This window comes from Asparagus officinalis, chromosome 2 (genome assembly GCF_001876935.1).
Source record: "Asparagus officinalis chromosome 2, Aspof.V1, whole genome shotgun sequence".
NCBI lineage: Eukaryota > Viridiplantae > Streptophyta > Magnoliopsida > Asparagales > Asparagaceae > Asparagus > Asparagus officinalis.
The window spans coordinates 23,773,486-23,794,409 of record NC_033795.1 but is presented as its reverse complement, the minus strand read 5'-3'; the positions used below and the strand labels follow the sequence as shown (position 1 = coordinate 23,794,409).

Here is a 20,924-nt window from a genome sequence, read left to right as displayed (position 1 = left end):
AAATTTTTTTGTCTAAAAGTTGTTAGATCTCAAAGTGAGTGAGGTTACATCAGGCAATAAAAGATGAAAAGTTGACCATGCGCATAACTAACGACTATAATTTTGATATTTGACAACATTAAGTTATACTTTGGTTTGCCTGCATAAACTTTACTATTATCCTGTGTTAAAACATTAGGATATGATAGAATCATAGAATCTCACTATTTAATTCTTACTGACACTAAGACGAACAGCTCAGCAAGCCAAGCAAGCATGACTTGCACGATGGGAAAACTATCAAATTCTTTCAACAACCCACTCAAATTATGAAAATTTTTGACTCTCTTATTCTTGTATTAGTACAATAAACATAAACAGAAAAATGTATTGTGTACAAGAAGTATGTCTCTATCAGCAACCTACTCAAGTTATGATAAAGGGGGACCCTCTTGTATTGTATACAATAAACATAAACATAAATAAAAATTAATTATTCTTTCAGCAACGATGGTACATACAGAAGTTCTTCAGTGTCTTCTTGCAGCAGCAGGTATCAGATGCTAATCACAATCTTGATTCAGAAACAAAGAGGTGCAAAATTTGAACTTATTTACCAGCCAATCTCATGACCATGCCTCAATGTGAAATCTACCAGCCTTTTCCCGCGATCTTAGCCATCTAGCAGCTGATTCCTTCGAAACCTCGCTTTCTTCCGAACAATCTCTTCAAGCATCGAGGTCACATCTGCTGGCATATTGTTTGAGGATCCTACTATGTATATTGCAGCTCCCTCACTCAGTAGATTCCAAATTCTTTTGCTCTTTCCTTCATCTTATGCTGAACATAAACCTTTTGTGGCTGATCTCTTGAGAATGCAACAAAGAAACCTCCACCTTTCTGCGTGGACAATACTCCTCCCTCTTGGGCTTGAGATAACCAGAAGTCCTTGTATAAAAAATCGATTTTCTCATTCCTACAACCGAAAAAGAAGATAATAGGAGCTGCTGGCATATTCATATTTTGGATTTCCCTTTCCTCTATAAATGCACGTAATGGTGCACAACCTGTTCCCGGTCCAATTAGAATAAGAGGTAGTTCCGGCGGTGGAGGAGGAAGCGAGCCCTTCTAGATCCATGCAGGAATATAAACTCCTGTGGATAAAGAGACCTTATATATAAACAGCAAGTGTGACCAAGTTTTAATATGGCAGATGTTAATTCTGATATTCTGTTGGTATATGAAACTTACAAAACAAACATATAACAGCAATAGTTTTTACAGTAAACATAGAGTAACAACATCCTTGTGGTTTTTAATTTCTGGAAAAACTTTTTGAAATTTTTTTTTTATATTAAAAGTTTAGAGACTAAGTACGGAAAACTCTACTCATAAATTTGACATCTTGTTTCAAGCAGGCGGGAAATTCTTATGTTGCGACAGCAAGTTATTAGAACTGATAGTACCATGTTTAAGATTGAGAATTAGATAACCCAGTTTGAATCAGCTTTTATTCTATCTTCATCTTTCTTATAAAGCCTACTTAATTTAGCAAACGAGAACAATTCAGTTTAGTTTTTATTCTCCTTCCCTCTACTTCCAAACCAAGGATGTTAAGAGAATGAAATGAGGTAAACCAAATTGTTTAAAAATGATTTTGCTCCTAGAAACTTGGGATTGGAGTGAAACAGAAAAAAACTGATTTTGTATTGAGTTTGTATATGTATATACTCAACCAAATGAAATCTTTAAATCCCCTCTATTTAAATTAAGAAGTGTCTATTTAACTTTGAATATCAATCAGAATTCATCAAAGATCCAGGATAGTGCCAACATAGCTGCCACAGGGGCGAGTGGAGTTTCACCTCAAGTGCATGAATCATAGCCACTGGATCAAGTTTCAATGACTCCATGAGAAAAGCCTGGATAGCATCACGAGTGGGTTGTATACGTACACCCCCTGAAGTGACAATGGTCTCCAAAAGCCTCTCCTCACGACTCATAATCCATGTATGATTTGAAGCTGTTTCTTCATTAGATGCTGTAATTGTTGCTGTTGTTCTCGAATCTTGGCCCTACGTCCCTGAAGACATGTTTCTTGAAGAACCTGAAGAAGAATCATCTCCACTGTAATAATCATTTCCTGCGTATCTATCTCGGCCACCTACTTCTGTAGTTAGAGATATTCAAATATTCGGGCTCTTGTAACTCTCGTTGTCACTTTTCCTGATGGAATTAGCAGCAGCAATTATGCTCAGTCCTATGTCCACAACTTCACTGAGAAACGACTTATGCTCTTCTGTAGGCAATTGATAGTTAGTATTGGCATATATCAAAATGGTTTTGATGTAAGTTTTATAAAAAAAAAGATCTCCTTCCATGTATATATAAGTTGAAATATCGCTGCTAACAGCAATGTGTGGTCATAGCACAAAAGGAACTCCTAAGTGTGTGTTGTTAAGACTAAGGCATTGATGTACAGCAATGTGTGGTCATAGCACAAAAGGAACTCCTAAGTGTGTGTTGTTAAGACTAAGGCATTGATGTCGATCATGCAATTTATCAATATTAATTGCCTTTATTTTTGTGCAACGGAAAAAACTATCAGAAGAGGAGGGGGTTAAATCTCCATTGGCATGCAACCTCATGGTAAATATGATTTTTGATAACTCATCACATTAAATTTATTGAAATTGTAAGTAAAGAAGAGGGCAAAGATGAAGCCCCAACGAGACAAGTACAATAAAGAGTAGGTTGAGGTCTTCAGATGGGTTGAAAAGTTGTCTTTATCGGTCATGTTCGCGGGAAAAATCGTGTCTTTCTTCATTATTGATTCCATTGCTATCTTTAAATAACAACTTTTTGAGTTACAAAGATCCGGTCTTTTTATAAGATCCGGTTACAACGAAATCAAAAATAAAGAAAAAGATTACAACTTTCTCCTTTTATCGAACAAATCGTGAGCTCCTGTTTGCGGTCACTCGCTTTGTGGGTTCTTTACCTGCGCCGGGGTTTATCCGTGGACCACCGCGAGATCTAGATCCGGTCGGATCTACGCAGTACGACGGGTATTATTTCACCAAGGAAATAATAGCCGGGGAGGATTAGTTCACCAAGGAAATAATCGTCCAAATCTCGGGTCAAAGGCCAAGCTTTGATCCGGAGTATGCCTGCGTAGATCTGAGATCCGGTCCTCTCGAACACCTGCCTTATTTGGCATTGACGATCGCCGAGCACCAGATCTGAATGAACAAGTCCTCGAAGTCCCAAAGCTTGGATCTTTTTAAGTTCTGAGTCTTGATTCTAGCAGGGCTTCGCCTCTCCCAATTTTCCAACCTTTTGAAATGAAACAAGGGGGGCCTATTTATAGGCTCCCTTCACTGTGCCCGGGCACAGATCTGGCCGGCCACCTCAGGGTGGCTCGGCTTTGGCCGAGCCACCCTGAGGTGGCTCGGCTCAGGCCGAGCCCCCCCTTGGTGTTGGGTTCCGTCGTGTTTTCGTCCTTGTCCCAACCTTCAGTCGGTGTAACGGGACCTTGGAATGGCTTCTGTTCTTGATTCCTTCAATCCTTCAGGCTATTCGGTGCTTTGTCGAATGTCTGTAAGGGTTCCGGTGCTGCATTTATTGTCTGACCGTTTGTCGGGAAATTTTGAACCTTGAAGTCGATTCCTGATTTTTGATCTTCAGCTCGTAGAATTGACCATCGATTGCTGGCGTCGAGTTTTTATGTGCAACGCGTTGTCCGGCGTTGTGTTGTTGAGTTATCCTTAAGAATATTTTTAGAAAAGATATTCTCCAGAAACTTCTCAACCAAAAATAGGAAATAGTTTATACTCGTATACCTTTATTGGAGTATTAAGAAGCAGTTTATACTCGTATACTTTTCGGAGTATTAAGAAGCAGTTTATACTCGTATACTTTTCGGAGTATTAAGAAGCAGTTTATACTCGTATACTTTTCAGAGTCTTTAAGAAGCAGTTTATACTCGTATACTTTTCAGAGTCTTTAAGAAGCAGTTTATACTCGTATACTTTTCGGAGTATTGATTCTTTCATTGCAACGCATTGATCGGCGTTGACCTAGGGTTACGCGTTGAACGGCGTTGACCTAGGGTTTCGAACGTCGTACGTTTTAAGTTTGGTCGCAACGCATTAATTGGCGTTGACCTAGGGTTACGCGTTGACTGGCGTCGACCCTAGGGTTTCGAACGTCGTAGGATGCTCAAGTCACGGGACCAACTAATGAAGCTGATGCGTCAGTGACCCTCGCATTTATAGGATTTTTGGCAAACCCTCAGCCCTCAACGGGTTTGATGAGCCTTTACCGACTACCGTTTGAGTCGGGCTAGCATGCGGATTGTTCAAGTCCGTTCCGCATGTGACGTTAAGCTAAAAGAGTTAACCCTTTTAGTGCTACGATATTGAATACGTAGACTTCGTCTTTCTCCTGTGAAAAGACTAAACAGCAACGTGTATAAGACGTTGACTTAGGATTTTTGGCAAATCCTCAGCCTTTAACGGATTTGATTAGCCTTTACCGACTACCGTTTAAGTCGGGCTAGCATGCAGATTATCTAAATCCGTTCCGCATGTAACGTTGTGCTAAAGGAATGAATTCCCTTAGACTTGATGCTACGGCTCCGAATACGTAGACTTCGCCATTGTCATGGGAATAGGCTACCCAGCAACGTGTTTTAGACGCTGGATTATCCCTTAGGTTTTGGGATAAAATACCCCAGACTGGTATTCTGGTGTCTTTTTCTACGGCGAAAGACTAAACCGGCGACGCGTGTTAGGCGTCGGCATATCCTTTCTTAGGATTCAGGATGAAATTCTCCATGCGTGTAAGGCATGGATTTTGGTGTTATTAATAACGACCTGCCACAATGTTGAATATGTGGACGGGTGTTCTTTTTAACGGTTAAGAACTAACCGGCAGCGCGGGTTAAGCGCAGGCTTATCCTTGCTTAGGTTTCTGGATAAAATAACCCAGAATCGAACTCTGTCGTCTTTTTCTACGGAGAAAGATTAAACCGGCGATGCGTGTTAGGCGCAGACTTATCCCTGCTTAGGATTCGGGATAAACTTCCTAGGATGAATCTTAGATTGATAAATTTCGGAAAAGATCGATGCGGGAAAGGAAGAATTTTATATTCTATTTCCCGGTCTTCTTTTAAGGTGAAGGCGAACCCGGAAAACAAGGAAGGAAGAATTTTATATTCTATTCCTTGATTCTGGAAAGGAAGAATTTTATATTCTATTTCCAGCGCAAAAGGAACCAGAAGTGGGATCTCCATTCCGAGAGTCTGGGAAATCTAGATAAACCTGCCTTTTATAGGATTGGTTATCTAAATTGAAAAAAGAGTTCTTCGTTTATCGAAGTAAAACTTCAACTTCGGTCATAGCCATGAGAGGGCTTACCCAAGGAGAAGAAGAAGGGAGTTCTTTCGTTTATCGAAAGGGGACTCCGAAATGAAAGTGGACCTCTTGTTCATGGAAAGAGTCAGGAGGGCCAGAAAGACATTTTTGGTGGACCCACTGTCAATTGAAAGTGATCAGTGAGGGATTTTGGTGGAGACAATGATTTTGGGTTATCCTTTAGAATATTAAGTGTAATATTCTTCAAGGAACTTCCCGGTAAATGGGTTATCCTGAATGTACTAGGGATAGTACTTTTTCAGGAACTTCCCATTTATTGGTATTAATTGCCTGGTGCCTTCTTGAGTAATCAGGAGATATGCACCGTTTGAGTAGACTGTATCTATCACAAACGGTCCTTCCCACTTGGGTTCGAATTTACCTTTCTTCTTGGAGGTTAGGATTATTGGTCGGCGAGCAGCGAGGACCAGATCTCCCTCCTTGAAGCTTCTCTGTCGGACTCTTTTGTTGAAAGCCCTAGATATTCTGGCTTGATATAACTCAATTTGTTGTTGAGCCTCCAAGCGCTTTTCATCCAACTTCTCGAGTTCTTCGAGACGTTTTTGATGCTGTTCTTCTATCGTCATCTCAGTTGCGAGAGCGATCCGAAGTGACGGGATTTGAATCTCCAAAGGTAGCACAGCCTCGCATCCGTATACCAACGAGTACGGGGTGGACCCTGTAGGTGTGCGTATGGTGGTGCGATAAGCCCAGAGTGCTTCAACATCTTCAATCTTGAACTTGTCACAAAACCTGATGAAGGCATTGCTTATGAACTGTGGACCGTTGTCATGAATGATCCGTCTTGGCACGCCGTGTCGGTATATGACATGATGCTTGATGAAATTGATGACGTTGTTCGTCTTCACTTCTTTAAGCGGAATCGCTTCAGCCCACTTTGAGAAATAATCTGTGATTGCGAGGATGAATCGATCGCCTTTGACTAAAGGGGGAAAAATAGGACCGACAATGTCCATACCCCATGTCTCGAACGGCCAAGACGTGGTTGACGTGTGCAACTGCTCTGGCGGTTGATGCATGTAATTTGCATGTATTTGACAAGCATGACACTCTCGTGCGTGTTCGATTGCATCTCGAACCATTGTTGGCCAAAAATATCCCATTCTCCTGATGCGATCATACAGTTTGGGACCAGGCTGATGCGCACCACATTCTCCTTCGTGTGCTTCCTTAAGAACTTCTTCATGCGATCATATAGTTTGGGACCAGGCTGATGTGCACCACATTCTCCTTCGTGCTCTTCCTTAAGAACTTCTTCTGCTTCTTTGTTCGAAAGGCATCGGAGTAATAAACCATCGTACCCTCTACGGTATAACGTATGGGTCTCGGTATTATAGAAGAATCTTGGTGCTCTTCGGCGGATTGATTCTCTTTCTTTTACATCCTCTGGCAAAATACCATACTGGACGTAGTCAATGATGGGAAAACGCCAATCTCGGGAATCGTCTTCCTCTTCAATATCCATATCGTATATGGGTATGCAGAGCTGATGCGTCCTTACTGTGACTAACAGCTCAGTTTCGGGAGGCTGCGCAAGTGATACTGCTAGTGCTGCCAGTGCATCCGCATAAGCGTTCTGGAGACGAGGGATGTATTCAATGAAGAATCCTTCAAAAGATTCTGCTATTTTGATGGTCTCTTGGTGGTATGGGATCAGGTCCTGGTTCCTGACTTCATACTCTTCCCGGACTTGGTTGACTATCAATTGAGAATCCCCAAAAGCTTCGAGATATTCGACCCCCAGCTCCTTGGCGAAACTGAGTCCAATGAGAAGCGCGTTGTACTCGGCTACGTTATTGGAGCACGGATTAGTCAGTGAATAAGCTCGAGGCATCACATGCTTTTCCGGGGAGATTAAGACAACTCCGACCCCGGAGGAAACTGTAGAACCTCCCGGGGTTATTACCCTATTAACTGACCTTGAAGCACCATCGAAATATAACTGCCATACTTGTTGGTGCGACGTAGTATTGACCTCGTGGGTTTCATCCGGAAAATCATTATATACTTCTGCCGTATCTGTGGTCGGGTTTGCCGCCAGAAGATCACAAATCGCTTGTCCTTTGATCGACTTCTGTTGTTTGAAGTGCAAATCATATTGGGACAAGAGAAGGGCCCATTTCGCTAACCGCCAATTCATAGAGGCCGGTTGCGTCATAAACACCCGTACTGGATTAACATTGGAAATGACGTAAATCGTCTGTCCAACCAAGTAATGCCGCATCTTTTGCATCGCGAACACCAATGCGAGGCATTCTTTCTCGATCATCGGATATCGAGACTCGGCGCCTATCAATGTCTGACTCAGGTAATAAACTGCCTGTTCGTGACCGTTATCGTCATCTTGTGCTAGTAAAGCACTTATCGAGTGGTTCATCGTCTTGATGTAAATCAAGAACGGTTTGCCCGACTTCGGTGCAACGAGAACAGGAGGATTCGTCAGATACGTTTTGATATCTTCGAATGCTTTTTGGCAGGCATCGTCCCAAATGAATGACACTCCTTTCTTGTTTAGCTTAGAAAATGGTTGGCACTTCCCAGAAAGGTTTGAGATGAACCGCCGAATGTAAGCTAGCCACCCTTGCAATCCTCTGAGCTCTCTCAGATTTCTAGGAGATTGCAGTTCGTGTATCGCCTTCACTTTGTCAGGATCGATATGTATACCTTTAGTGGTGACGACGAATCCAAGGAATTTTCCGCTAGACATTCCAAGGAAGGATTTAGTAGGGTTCATCTTCAATTGATGGCTTTGCATGAGATCGAACATCGTCTTCAAGTCCTTGATGTGATCTTCTTTGTTGCGACTTTTCACAACCAAGTCATCAACGTAGCACTCGACTGTTTTCCTGAGATGTTCTTGGAAAATCTTAGTCATTGCTCGTTGGTATGTGGCGCCTGCATTCTTTAGACCGAATGGCATCACCGTGTAGCAGAATACACCGAGGGGCGTTCTGAATGCTGTATGCTTCTCGTCATCTGGGTGCATCTTGATTTGGTTATATCCTGAAAACCCATCCATGAAAGACATTCTCTCAAATCCGCATGTATTGTCAATAATAACATCCGTGATTGGGAGAGGAAAATCGTCTTTTGGACATGCCGTATTCAGGTCCCTGAAGTCGATGCAAATCCTGATTTTACTGTTCTTCTTCATGACTGGAACGATATTGGCTAGCCAATCCGGATGTTGCTCCTCTCGAATAAATCCTGATTCGATTAATTTCTTAACCTCTGCCTTGATGGTTTCCATTATCTGCGAACGAAACTGTCTTTGCTGTTGCTTGACAGGTTTGGCATCCGGCTTGATATCGAGGCGGTGCATTGCCACATTGGGGTCGAGCCCTGGCATATCCTCGTAGTTCCAAGCGAAGACGTCAATATACTCCCTGATGAGAGCAATTAACTCCTCCTTCTCATTTGAGGGAAGACTATCGCTGATGAATATCGGCTTTGGGTTGGCCTCGTCGCCCATGTTAACTTGGACTATTTTATCCTCAGTGGGGGGTTCTCTCTGTTCGAACCTGTCACCATACTGCATATTCAGATGATGAACCCACGGGTCTTCCCATGTTGGCATTTGATCATCGTCCCCCATTGTAGACGGATCAGCTGTAGCCATGTTTACCATTAGGGCTTTGAATACCTCCCCTAGACTTATGTCGGAATTCCCAGCTGAAGAATCAGAAGAGTATCCGTTCTTAGTTTTGTTAGCAATTTGATCGATGATTTGCCAACCACATTCGTCATCTGATGAAACATAACCTAAGCCTCGCCCATATTTATTGGAGGCGTTCCTTTGTTACATAGGACGACCGAAGCGGCATATACAAATCAGGATTATCATACAATTCTGTTATCACATCATCAAGAGACAGGGAGTACTCTAAATCGTCATTTATTTCATTAGTGGCAAGCTGCCAGTTACAACTGCCATCTGACGATTGATAACCGTCAAGATTGATTACAAAGGGTACAATGTCATTTAAAACAAAACCACCATTGTAATCGAATCCGGCTTCGGAATCAGCTTCTTCTCTGCTGTCCGTGCCCTGGACCGATGGTTCTGTATCGGATTCGTTACCATAAAGGAGAGAATCAGTGAAATAATTCTCAAACCCTTTAAATGGTTGTTTATCCGCGACCACCGTCTTGACCCTTCCATCAGTGTCCACATATTTTAGACACTGATGCAGGGTGGAGGGAACTATAACATTACTATGGATCCAAGACTGACCCAGTAGTAAGTTATATGATGTCTCAGCATCAATCACGTAACACGTGACTTCCGTCTTCAGATCACCCATTTGGCACTTTATCCGGATCTTTCCCAAAGGCCTTGACCCGCTGGTGTTGAATCCGTATATAACCGTGCCTGTAGACGCTAATTTGCTGACCGGAATGCCAAGGTTGTGCATCAGACGAAGTGGCATAATGCTCACAGCGGAACCCGGATCGACTTGGATCCGGTTGACTTCGCTGGAACCAATGTATCCGACGAAGTATAGGGGCCGATCGTGATTCGAATTTTTCGTTTGCATATCCTCTTTGGTGAAGGTGATGCAGGGAAGGTTCTTAGTCGCCATGTTGCACTGTTGACTCAGCGGTTCTGGCTGTTCATGCACCGGCTTGACTTGAGTCAGAAATACCTCTGAATTGGCCAACGCTTCTTGCAAAGCCTCCCTAGTTTCCTTGGACAGCCGCAATAATTCATACAGCGTTATCCGTGCTGGAATATTGGCTAATTGAGCCATTATATTGAAGACTTGCGGAGTCTTCGAGCTTTCCGGTTTGTCTTTTCCAATCGGACGACTGAAACGAGATTGCTTCGGATTCTGAATTTCCTGGGGATTCTTCTCTTTCGGTTTATTCACCGGCTGTCGTCGAGCCTCTTCGCCCGGAGTAGGACTTGTAATCACCCCCATCTCCATGAGAGTTTTAGCTGGTCCCCGTTTATTCACCCCCTGCTCACTAGGTGGTGGATAGTTGTAGTGATACTCATTTCCGCTTCGGGTGGCAAAAACTTCTTGTTCTTCTTCAGAGAGCGGAAAAGTTAGGATTCTTTCGTCATCTTCTCCTGGGATAGCAGAAACTCCGTAGCAAGACTTTTCTTTCCCTTTGGACTTCTTCTTGGATGACGACCCGGCCCATTGTTCATCTTCAATCAGGTCGGGGTGAACCCAGAGGATTTCGCCGTTTGGAGCTGTATGTGGCACAAGTCCTTTTTGGCGCTGTCCATGCGGGTCGTCGTTCACCGTCTTCATCCCGACTTTGGTGATGTGCTTTGGCTCGAACCAAGTCGTAGGTACCGATCCGAAACTGATTGATACGGCGTTCGCTCCCACGTTCTTGGCAGGCTTCGGGGTTATAACGCCCACGTCAATGAGTGCCTGGATTTCTCCAACAGGTATTTAAAGATGTCGGGAACTTCGTCATCTTTGAAGGAGTACACCTTGGGAAACCTCGGCTCTGAAGATTTTTGCTTCTGAGGCCGTTGTTGCCATTGCCCCCGAGCTTGTTGTGGTGCTTGTTGCTGCTACTACTGTTGCTGTGGTTGCAATTGAAAGGTTTGATTAGCATCAACTGTATTAGTGTGTGCCTTACCTTTCCCCCGTGGGACGAAATTCTGTTGTGGAGCATTATTCGTCTGTTGGCCTCTCTCCGCCTTTTTCCTTCTTAGGAATCGCTCGGCTTGCTCTCCTCGGACCTTCAGATCCTTCCATGTTTTGGACGGTGCTGTCCCCATTGCTTCCAACACGTCCAGTGCGAGGTTGTTGTGGCAAGTCTGGAGGATGAATTCTTCGGTGATCGGGTCCCTGCAGTTCATCGCCTTGTTCCGGAATCTCTTGACGAAGGTGTCGACCAATTCTCCGTCTTTCTGTTTCTCATCCAGCAACGACCCAATGGATATCTCTGTGTCGTCGTCGAAGAAGTTGGTGAGAAATTTGGTCTCCATGTCATCCCAACTATTCACGCTACCTGGCTTGAGGTGGCGATACCAATCGAAGGCGGCTCCGCGAAGAGTGCCAACGAATGACCGCACCATCAGAGGCTCATTGCCGGAGATTACCCCCAAGTGTGATTTGAAGTAAATCAAATGTTGAGTGGGGGAACCCATCCCATTAAATGGCGTGAAGTTGATTAAGTTGAACTTCGCCGGATATGGGATTGATTCCCACTCTCTTGGGTATGGACAAGGGATGCCCGTCTTTTTGGTCTCTTGAGCGGAAATCAACGTATTGATTTTGCTCTTGAGGTTTTTAATTTTCAGGCTTTCACCTGTGTCTTCGCTAGCATTTTCGTTACCACCCCCTGCGTTGAAGGGAGGATTATTGGCATTATGAGCTTCATTTGTATCCTCATCTTCCTGATGAACTCGGTTACGACGACTTGGTTCGCCTTGCTGGTTCGTCAGTGCTTGGATCTGTTGGTCATGCATCTCTCTCATGTTCTGCATGGCCATCTGAGCATTTTGGCCACTTGCTCCGCACTTATCATAAGTGCCTCGCGGGGTTGTCCCTCGCTGGATACCGTATTATCTGATGCAACCGCGGAGCCAGCATCAGATTCTTCATCTTCTGAGGGGAGCCTTGTTCGAACCCTACCGTAGGTTGCCCGATTGATGGTTCTGGACTGTAGACGGGTTCTAGGCCGGGATGCTCTCCAAATTGACTCGAGATTATCTTACGTCGATGTCCCTCTGCTGGTCATGTTGGTGGTGACCCTCGGAAATTCTCCCTCTTCAACCACCGTTCTTCTTCGTCGGAAATGCCTAGGCCTTGTCTTCGGCGTTTCGGTACTGAGCCTTTCGAAAACCGAAACTCGTTCGGGGACCGCCTTGATGCAGCTGCATTCAGACAATACTGCCCGAATGAGTTTGGAACAGGGGCACTGAGTTTCCTATTTTTGGGGACTCCTTTTCTTGGTTTTATTCGTACCCCCAGCACGATAGTACAACTCGTCTGCTTGACGATCGGAGTAACCTATCGTGTGTTGGCACGACTTCTCAGGTATAACACTATCGTCATCGGACGATAATGTTTCCTTCTGAGGGGGAACTGCCTTCTTAGGGCTTTCAAAAGTCACACGCCTCGAAACATGCCTTTTTGGGCGTGAGTTCTCGGCGGGCTCCTGGACTTCAATGCGCAAGTTGGTGCGCATGACTGCCTTGGTCTCTTTGTCATGTTGGAGGTGACGGCGACCCCCAGCATGTTGCGTCGTCCGGAGCTTCTTCATCGGGCCCAAACGATCTTGGACGGGAGTTTTGCCTCTCTCGTCGGGAATCGGACCGAGGCGCTCCAAGACTGGCTTCTTCCTTTGGGACGATTCTGCATGATCTCCCGGAGAAGCTATTGGGATTACCGGCGACTTTGGTTGGTTCACCGGAGGTTGAACTTTGGTTGGAGGCTGCTTCGGCCTCCACACTTGGCGGGTTGATGGCGGCTTCTTGGCCACTCTTCCTTTCTTCAATTCCTCGGCCTTCTGCACGAGGATTCTTGCTTGTGCAAGTAATGCGCGGCGTTTGTGAATCCGCTCTTCGAGTGTCAAACGGTTCCGTTTGACTCGGATCCATTCGTTCGTTGGCGGCTTGGAGGAGCAGCCATTCTTCAATTGTTGAGGCTGTTTGCCTCTCCTGTTCTTTAGATCCGCGTTGTAGCGGACCCCGTCCGTGGACTCCATCGCTTTGGCGAATTGCCGCGCAAGGCGTTGACGTCGCCTCTGGCGGGCTCTCTTCGAGAGAGTCACAACGCCTTCAACAGTAGAAGCGTTGACGAGAACAGGTTTGACCTCGTTGGAGGTCGGTGGAACTTCACTGACGCAACTTTTGGCGTCAGCTGGGGTGAGAGCGTCGTTGGTATTCTGGACTTTCTTCAAACCAACGAGCCTTTCTCCTGGAGGAGAACTCTTGGACTTGCGGGGGAGGTAGATCCGGACAGGACGAAAAGGTACTCCTCGTAAACTTGTTGGCTCTCGGTCGAATCATACTCGACCTCCATCCTGCGACCTGGCATTGAAGATCCGCGCGCTGCGACGCGGACGATCTCAACGGCAGCGAGATCGCGTGGCTCCCACTGGCTGGTCGCCAGATTGTTCGCCGGAGAAAAATCGTCGCTGTCTTCTTTCTCTTCGATTATTGATTCCATTGCTATCTTTAAATAACAACTTTTTGAGTTTACAAAGATCCTGTCTTTTTTTATTAAGATCCGGCTTTACAACGCAAATCAAAAAATAAAGAAAAAGATTATAACTTTCTCCTTTTATCGAACAAATCGTGAAGCTTCCCTGTTTTGCGGTCTCTCGCTTTGTGGGTTCTTTGCCTGCGCCGGGGTTTATCCGTGGACCACCGCGAGATCTAGATCCGGTCGGATCTACGCAGTACGACGGGTATTATTTCACCAAGGAAATAATAGCCGGGGAGGATTAGTTCACCAAGGAAATAATCGTCCAAATCTCGGGATCAAAGGCCAAGCTTTGATCCGGAGTATGCCTGCGTAGATCTGAGATCCGGTCCTCTCGAACACCTGCCTTATTTGGCGTTGACGATCGCCGAGCACCAGATCTGGATGAACAAGTCCTCGAAGTCTCAAAGCTTGGATCTTTTTAAGTTCTGAGTCTTGATTCCAGCAGGGCTTCGCCTCTCCCAATTTTCCAACCTTTTGAAATGAAACAAGGGGGGCCTATTTATAGGCTCCCTTTACTGTGCCCGGGCACAGATCTGGCCGGCCACCTCAGGGTGGCTCAAAAGGAACTCTTAAGTGTGTGTTGTTAAGACTAAGGCATTGATGTCGATCATGCAATTTATCAATATTAATTGCCTTTATTTTTGTGCAACAGAAAAAACTATCAGAAGAGGAGGGGGTTAAATCTCCATTGGCATGCAACCTCATGGTAAATACGATTTTTGATAACTCAGCACATTAAATTTATTGAAATTGTAAGTCAATAAAGAAGAAGGCAAATATGAAGCCCTAACGAGACAAGTACAATAAAGAGTAGGTTGAGGTCTTCAGATGGGTTGAAAAGTTTTCTTTATCGGTCATATAATTCATGCTAAAAAATCATGGAGAAGACCTTGAAGAATACTGAAAGGTAGGTTCAGACTCTTTATACCATGTACTTTGGTATATCATATAAGAAAAACTACATCCATAAGAATCACCTCTAACTTTGAGTTATCATTTACAAGAAAACACACATCACATGAAAGGTTAGTTCAGACTATTTATACCATGTAATTGCTTTATCATATAAGAAAATTTACATCTATAAGAATTACATCTATACTTCAAGAATGACTTAATACTTCAAGTTATCCTATTTTAAATATGAAATATGCCCCAACACCACTCCCCACCCCCGAAGCCCAACACACGCGCTCGCGCACAGACAGAGAGAATGAGGGAGCGAGGCCTGAACTCTTAAGTTCTATGGTAAATGTAACGGGTTTTGGACCAAGCTTGAAGAGTGAAACTTAGACTGAATCCTGCACAACTGCAACACACTTTTACAGGGACCATGAGGCCTGAACTTGTAAGTTCCATGGAAATGGAATGGGTTTTGGGTCAAGCTTGAAGAGTGACTGAATCCTGCACAATTGCAATACACCTTTTACAGGGTCCAGTCCAACATCAGAGAAGAACCTAAGCCGGGATCATAGACATGGTCATATAGTGAAAGTACATACTCTCTCTCCTCAGTAAGCAGCCTATGTTCTGGGAGCAAATCAAATCGTAGAGCACCTAACCCATCAATTCATGACTAATATTTTAATATTTTTGAAATTCAAACTTCCCTATTTATATAAGCTAATGCACTCTAGCTTTTCCTCAGAAAATAACTTCTACTGTTAAGGAAGAGTACCTTCTCCCCAATTTTCTCCTGGTGCTCCTTAACTTTCTCGCGGAGTTTCTTTAAGCCCATGTTCACTCTCAACCGCTTTTCCTGATAAAAATTCATACAATTAGGTAATCCCTCTAAAAAGATTAGTGACTCAAGTATCTCGTCCACCACTACTTTTCTCTTCTAAATCTGATAGCATAAGAATATAGATATACTAAGTACAACTACTTTTCTCTTCTAAATCTGATAGCATAAGAATATAGATATACTAAGTACACGTGCCTTTACATAGCTGACACCAAGATCCTTCCTAGTGTAACCACGGGCCAAGTTCTGCATGACGTAATCATTGTAATCTTTGACTATCTTCATTATAATATCAGATGTAGAAATTCCATCTGTGCGCTTTGTTTCCTTAAATTTACCAATGGCTTTGACCTGCAATAACACTCATAGTTAAGGAGCTAACGAACAAGAAACGTGGTTAGTTGACACCACAGAATATATAAATGTTATGAAGAACATACGAATTCATATACATCATTACCAACTCCGCTTGCATCTGCATATCTGCATATATATGTAAAAATAAGTTTTTCCTCTAATTAGATAATCAGAAGAAGGTAAGAGAATTTGCTGATTGTGTCCCCAAAAATAAACAATATAAAAATCAAAAAAATAGTTTCCCGTGCTTTTTATGTCTACGCATTTACGCGCGCGCGCGAGGGAGAGGGAGGGAGAGAGAGAGTGTGTGTGTCAGTTTTAATCCTTTATTTTTACTATTTCACATGCAAATTTTTAGGAACTTAAAAAAGAATAATCTCTCAAATTCTTTTATTTTTGTTATATGCTTTAATTCAGTGATCGATTAAGAAAAAGTTCCCTAATACACTTTCTTGTACATCACCTTGTCAAGATAATTAAAATCTAAATGCTTAAAGATAATAGTTTGCAGCAGCAATAATGCAAATGCAACTGGGTTGATGACCTTACAGGAGAGCATCATGGGCTACATAGTCAATGTTGTGCTTATCAAGGAACTCTTTTGTGCACACCCAGGGAGCGGGCTACATAGTCAATGTTGTGCTTATCAAGGAACTCTTTTGTGCACACCCAGGGAGCATCTGGAATGACCTCATCAACCCACCTGGTCGTGCTTATCAAGGAACTCTTTTGTGCACACCCAGGGAGCATCTGGAATGACCTCATCAACCCACCTGGTCAAAAGAATTTACTTTGTCACAATACTACAGATTATCAAATGTTCACTAAAGAAAAACTATTTCCTGCAGATTAATATCAAATTTCAACAAAGGCATTGTATATAACTCCATAATTTCAGAAAACGTGGAAAAGCCAGAGCTACAGAGTAATGAGCAATGAGATTGGATTGATAGATAACTTAAAATCCTATAAAAATAAGAGTAAATTCCCCTTAATTGCTGCAAGAAATCAAGTGCTAACTGTAAAAATTGGAAAGGAGGAGTCCGCATATATCGGAACTAAGTATTATTACTCATTATACTTAATTTGGTACAAATTAAGTATAATGAGTATTATTAATGTCAATATGTTCAAAACAACAGATTATAAATGCATTAAATCAATAAGAAGGATTAAGTGCAAACCTCATATAAGCAAATTAACAAACCTCATTGGGTCATAAACTTCATGTGTCTTAAATAGACAAGGACAGCTCTTCTCAAGGCCACCCTTGCAGCTGCCTTAAAATTCTCGATCCTTTCAAGATAGTCATATGGCTGATAATAGACAAGCTCAACTCTTCTCTAGATTAACTTTTTAAAAAATTAGAAATCAATGATAACTTATTGGTACTTGCCAAAAAGATTAAATTTTTTAAATAGAAAAAATTAATAATAACTTACCAATGATAACTTATTGGTACTTGCCAAAAAGATTAAATTTTTTAAATAGAAAAAATTAATAATAACTTACCGATACTTGTATTTCTCACATTGTAGAAGAGATTAAATTTTTTAAATAGAAAAAATTAATAATAACTTACCGATACTTGTATTTCTCACATTGTAGAAGACCTTTTTTTGATTATACGTCATCTTGCACATACGTAATGTATAAATAGTCGAAGAAGCTGATATGTACTATATCGATTATGTCAATTATGTGAAGTGTATGATACTGTGTTGAGAAAGTAACTTAATCCCACAGAAGTCAGAATAAACAAACAGACAACAATTGCCTAACCTACTGTAACAGAACAAAATAAGACATATACAAACTTAGTTTTATAGAAGTCATTACTTATAGACTTTTCCATTATAGTTTTTGGGAGTATAAATGAAAATAAATAGATATCCCAAACATGTAACAAAGAATAAAGAAGTGTATGTGAAGTGTATGATACATCACCACGAGGTGTATGATGGGTGTTTCCAATTAAATATGTACCATATGACTTAGGACTGAAGATGCATTTGAAAAGTGTATGCACATATACAAGGAGTGCCCAAGGAAGTATCAGTGTCCGCCTGTCTGGTACATGTGTCGTAGTGTCGGACATAAAAAATTCATGTAGAAGTGTCTGTGTTACATTGAAGAGATGCAATGGGAGCTTCAGGCTACATCATTGCAGACCATAACTGTTTTTAGAAGTAACTTCCGCTAGCCACATGAAGGTGTGCTATTTGATGAATAAATCAAACAAATTAATCTAGCTAAAATCTTTCAGAATAATAAATCTCTGATAATTATGCCTATGGCAAAGATACAGAATTTCTGCATTGAAACAGAAAATTAAGTATAATTTACCTCAATAAGAGTAATTAGTACAATAGGCCATTTAGAGTTAGTTACCATATATGCACCTAACACATTTACAGTAGGTTCCTACCAGATCCAGATTCAAACTAAAAAAGCTAACTTAAACCATCATTTGATTTTATTTCCTGGCCTACAAGATTTACCATCTCATTTGGGCTGGAGATTATAAATTGATTAAATTTTTAATACAGATTTGTTTATTTTTGACAACATTCAAATTTGTCGAAAATTGAATCATTTTCATAAAGATCGCATAACCGTATAAAATTAGGACCATCATTAAAAAAAAAATTAGACTAAAGCTTATTCTCAAAATGAAAAAGAAAAAGAAGAAGGAACTGAAAGGCGTAGCATCCAATGTTACTAACAAATTCAGAATGAAATACATAATTGTAAATATTATTCACCTTCAGCCTTAAATATTCATGGACCTGGAATGGTTGCAACTGGACCAATGTCCATGTTTATATCCCATAGCTGAAATCAGTTACAAGCAATTTTTTTAAAAAAATAAAGTAAATACTGGAAACAGTTGATTCTCAAAATTGCACAAGGATTGTACCATGGATATCAAAAGCTCATTGCTGACTGATTTTCCTCAAAAAAGAAACAATTGAAAACTTGAAGATAAACAGCTAAAAAACTATAACCTTAAGAGTCATGTAATCACGACTGAGAATGTGTATTCCATCCTTTCCAAATTTTGTATCTGAAATTGACGCAATGATCTCAGTGAAAAAAGATATTGAACCTAGTGCTTCACGCTCCTCAAACCCGGAAGTACATGCTATTAGCCATGACAGTAGCAAAGAAGCAAACAACTCAAAATAAGAATTCAGTAACATTTTATTGAAACAAGAAGTACACCCAATTACATGTCACTGTATAAAAGTTCAAAGAAAAAACAATAGATCACTTACAACTTTGAGTGGTTATCACATAGTGCTGATTGTCGCAAATCAATAAGTTGTATAGAGACCTTAGAGCTACTATATGCAAATATGTTATAGTGCGTAGGCTGGAATTCTATGGATGTTATCACCTCTGCATTTGAAAGGAAATGTAATCAAATTTTATTTTATCACCCCCACAAGGAAAAAGAACTTCAAATGTTTGAAGGCTCTATCTACCACAATATATCACTTAAAGGTGAAGAGATGGTTGAATTTGATAAGAATACATTAACTCACAAAATCAAAATGTTGCTAAGATTAATACCAGTTAGGTCCTCCATATTTGCAGGCTTTACATCAATGATGTTAAAACTCTAGTTGCTAATTTCCAAGTTCCACAGATTAATTTGCCATTCATCAGCCGATATGAAAGTCTCACCGTCACTGTCAAATCAATAAGGGCAAGCATAATTAAGTTGTCTTTAATTATGAATAGTTTAAGAAGGTGTGTAAAGCATATAGATCCAAACTGAGAAAGTTTAGTCATGTGATGGACCTCACATGTAAGATCAATTTATAACAGCTTTAGATGAATAAAAAACAATCTAGCAAGAATAATATAACACTATATAGTGAAAAGTAATATGCATGAAGAAACCTGTTATTAGAAATAGAATTAATGTGATAATCACGTTTCAAGGTCATCATTAACCAAAACATGTTCAAAAAGACCTGGGGCTCTTCCTTGCTCGAGCTCAGCTTTCACATTTCTTAGCCTCTTTTGAACTTGTTCCTCAGTTTTTGTTAACAAGACACAAATAACACTACATAAGATTTACAATATAAGAGAATGTATGTCTGCATAGTGAGTTACGCTTTTGAAAATACTCTAAAATCTCTTATATACCGAGAGCGAAGGCGCTTCTCAAGCTCATCAAATGATGGGGGCAGATAAATACAAAAATCGCTTCAAGAGAGCTTGCCCTCACTGATCTAGCACCTTGAACTTCTATGTCGATTAGAACACTTGAAGGATATCTCTGATTTTGTGGGAATAATCAGCATCCGTGCAACTATTCTCACCTTTGATTCCTCTAGCTGATCATATTGAGCATCACCGCCCTCTAAATTCATGAAGAGATCAACGACTTCATCTACAAACTGCTTATACCATCTTTTCACAGAAAACATCAGCTTTTCGAGCAAAGAACACTGGGCTAAAAATGAGACCTCAGTTGGTGATAAATCCATAAGCCGAGTAAAGCCAAATGTCCCAGTGGTCACAGAACATTCATCTGAAAATTAGGAAACTGCAGAACGATATATACTTTCAGGAGAATATATACTGAAGAGTCTCTCAAAAGTATTATTCTGGACATCATGCCCCATGACTGAACAAGACCTTTCAAAATTCCGGATAGTTTCTTGATAAACCAATTTTGGAACCTAAAAGCATGAAAAAAGATTTGGCAAATTAAAAAAGAGTAGGTAAAATGGGAACCGGTAAAAGAAAAATTTAAAAAAAAAATGCAATAAGCATTAGAAAGTTTAAAATTATCAGAAAAGGAAGAAAGTACCTTATACGATATGGGATTCAAGTCTCCCGAGTAATAAACATCTTCTAGCTCCCCAAATGGAGGAGGAGGAAGAGAATTTGGGACCTCTGCAAAATATAAGAATGAGCTTCCCTCATTGTGCTCAAATAATTCTATATGATTGCACACCTATCAAAAGGTGAGGATTTTATATCAGTAGAAATTTTATTTTCAAAATTCTGGATGTTATCTGCAGTCGCCTCTAGACTCTAGTGTTGTCTTTTATTTTATATTATTATTATTTTCCCACATTTTGCATGGGTCTACTTTCCATAAGACATAATGAAAATAGAAGGAAATCAAGTCATGTAGAACCAGGTTTCATTATGCAGAAGCTATCTGAAATAATAATAACAGCAACAAAGCCTTCATAAAAAACC

The 20,924-nt window shown here is 41.3% G+C and overlaps 1 protein-coding gene and 2 pseudogenes across 1 annotated transcript; all 3 read right to left on the bottom strand.

Annotated features, from left to right (window-relative positions):
* LOC109830947 lies at positions 606-1,982 on the bottom strand (annotated as a pseudogene).
* Positions 14,920-16,910, bottom strand: LOC109830946 (choline-phosphate cytidylyltransferase 1-like). The gene is made up of 8 exons (XM_020398298.1): positions 16,906-16,910; positions 16,420-16,471; positions 16,248-16,291; positions 15,782-15,824; positions 15,537-15,692; positions 15,260-15,356; positions 15,100-15,154; positions 14,920-15,055 (listed from the first exon to the last, which is right to left on the bottom strand). Exons 1-8 carry the CDS (start codon positions 16,908-16,910, stop codon positions 14,920-14,922), a joined length of 588 nt encoding a protein of 195 aa, XP_020253887.1.
* Positions 18,254-19,654, bottom strand: LOC109830945 (annotated as a pseudogene).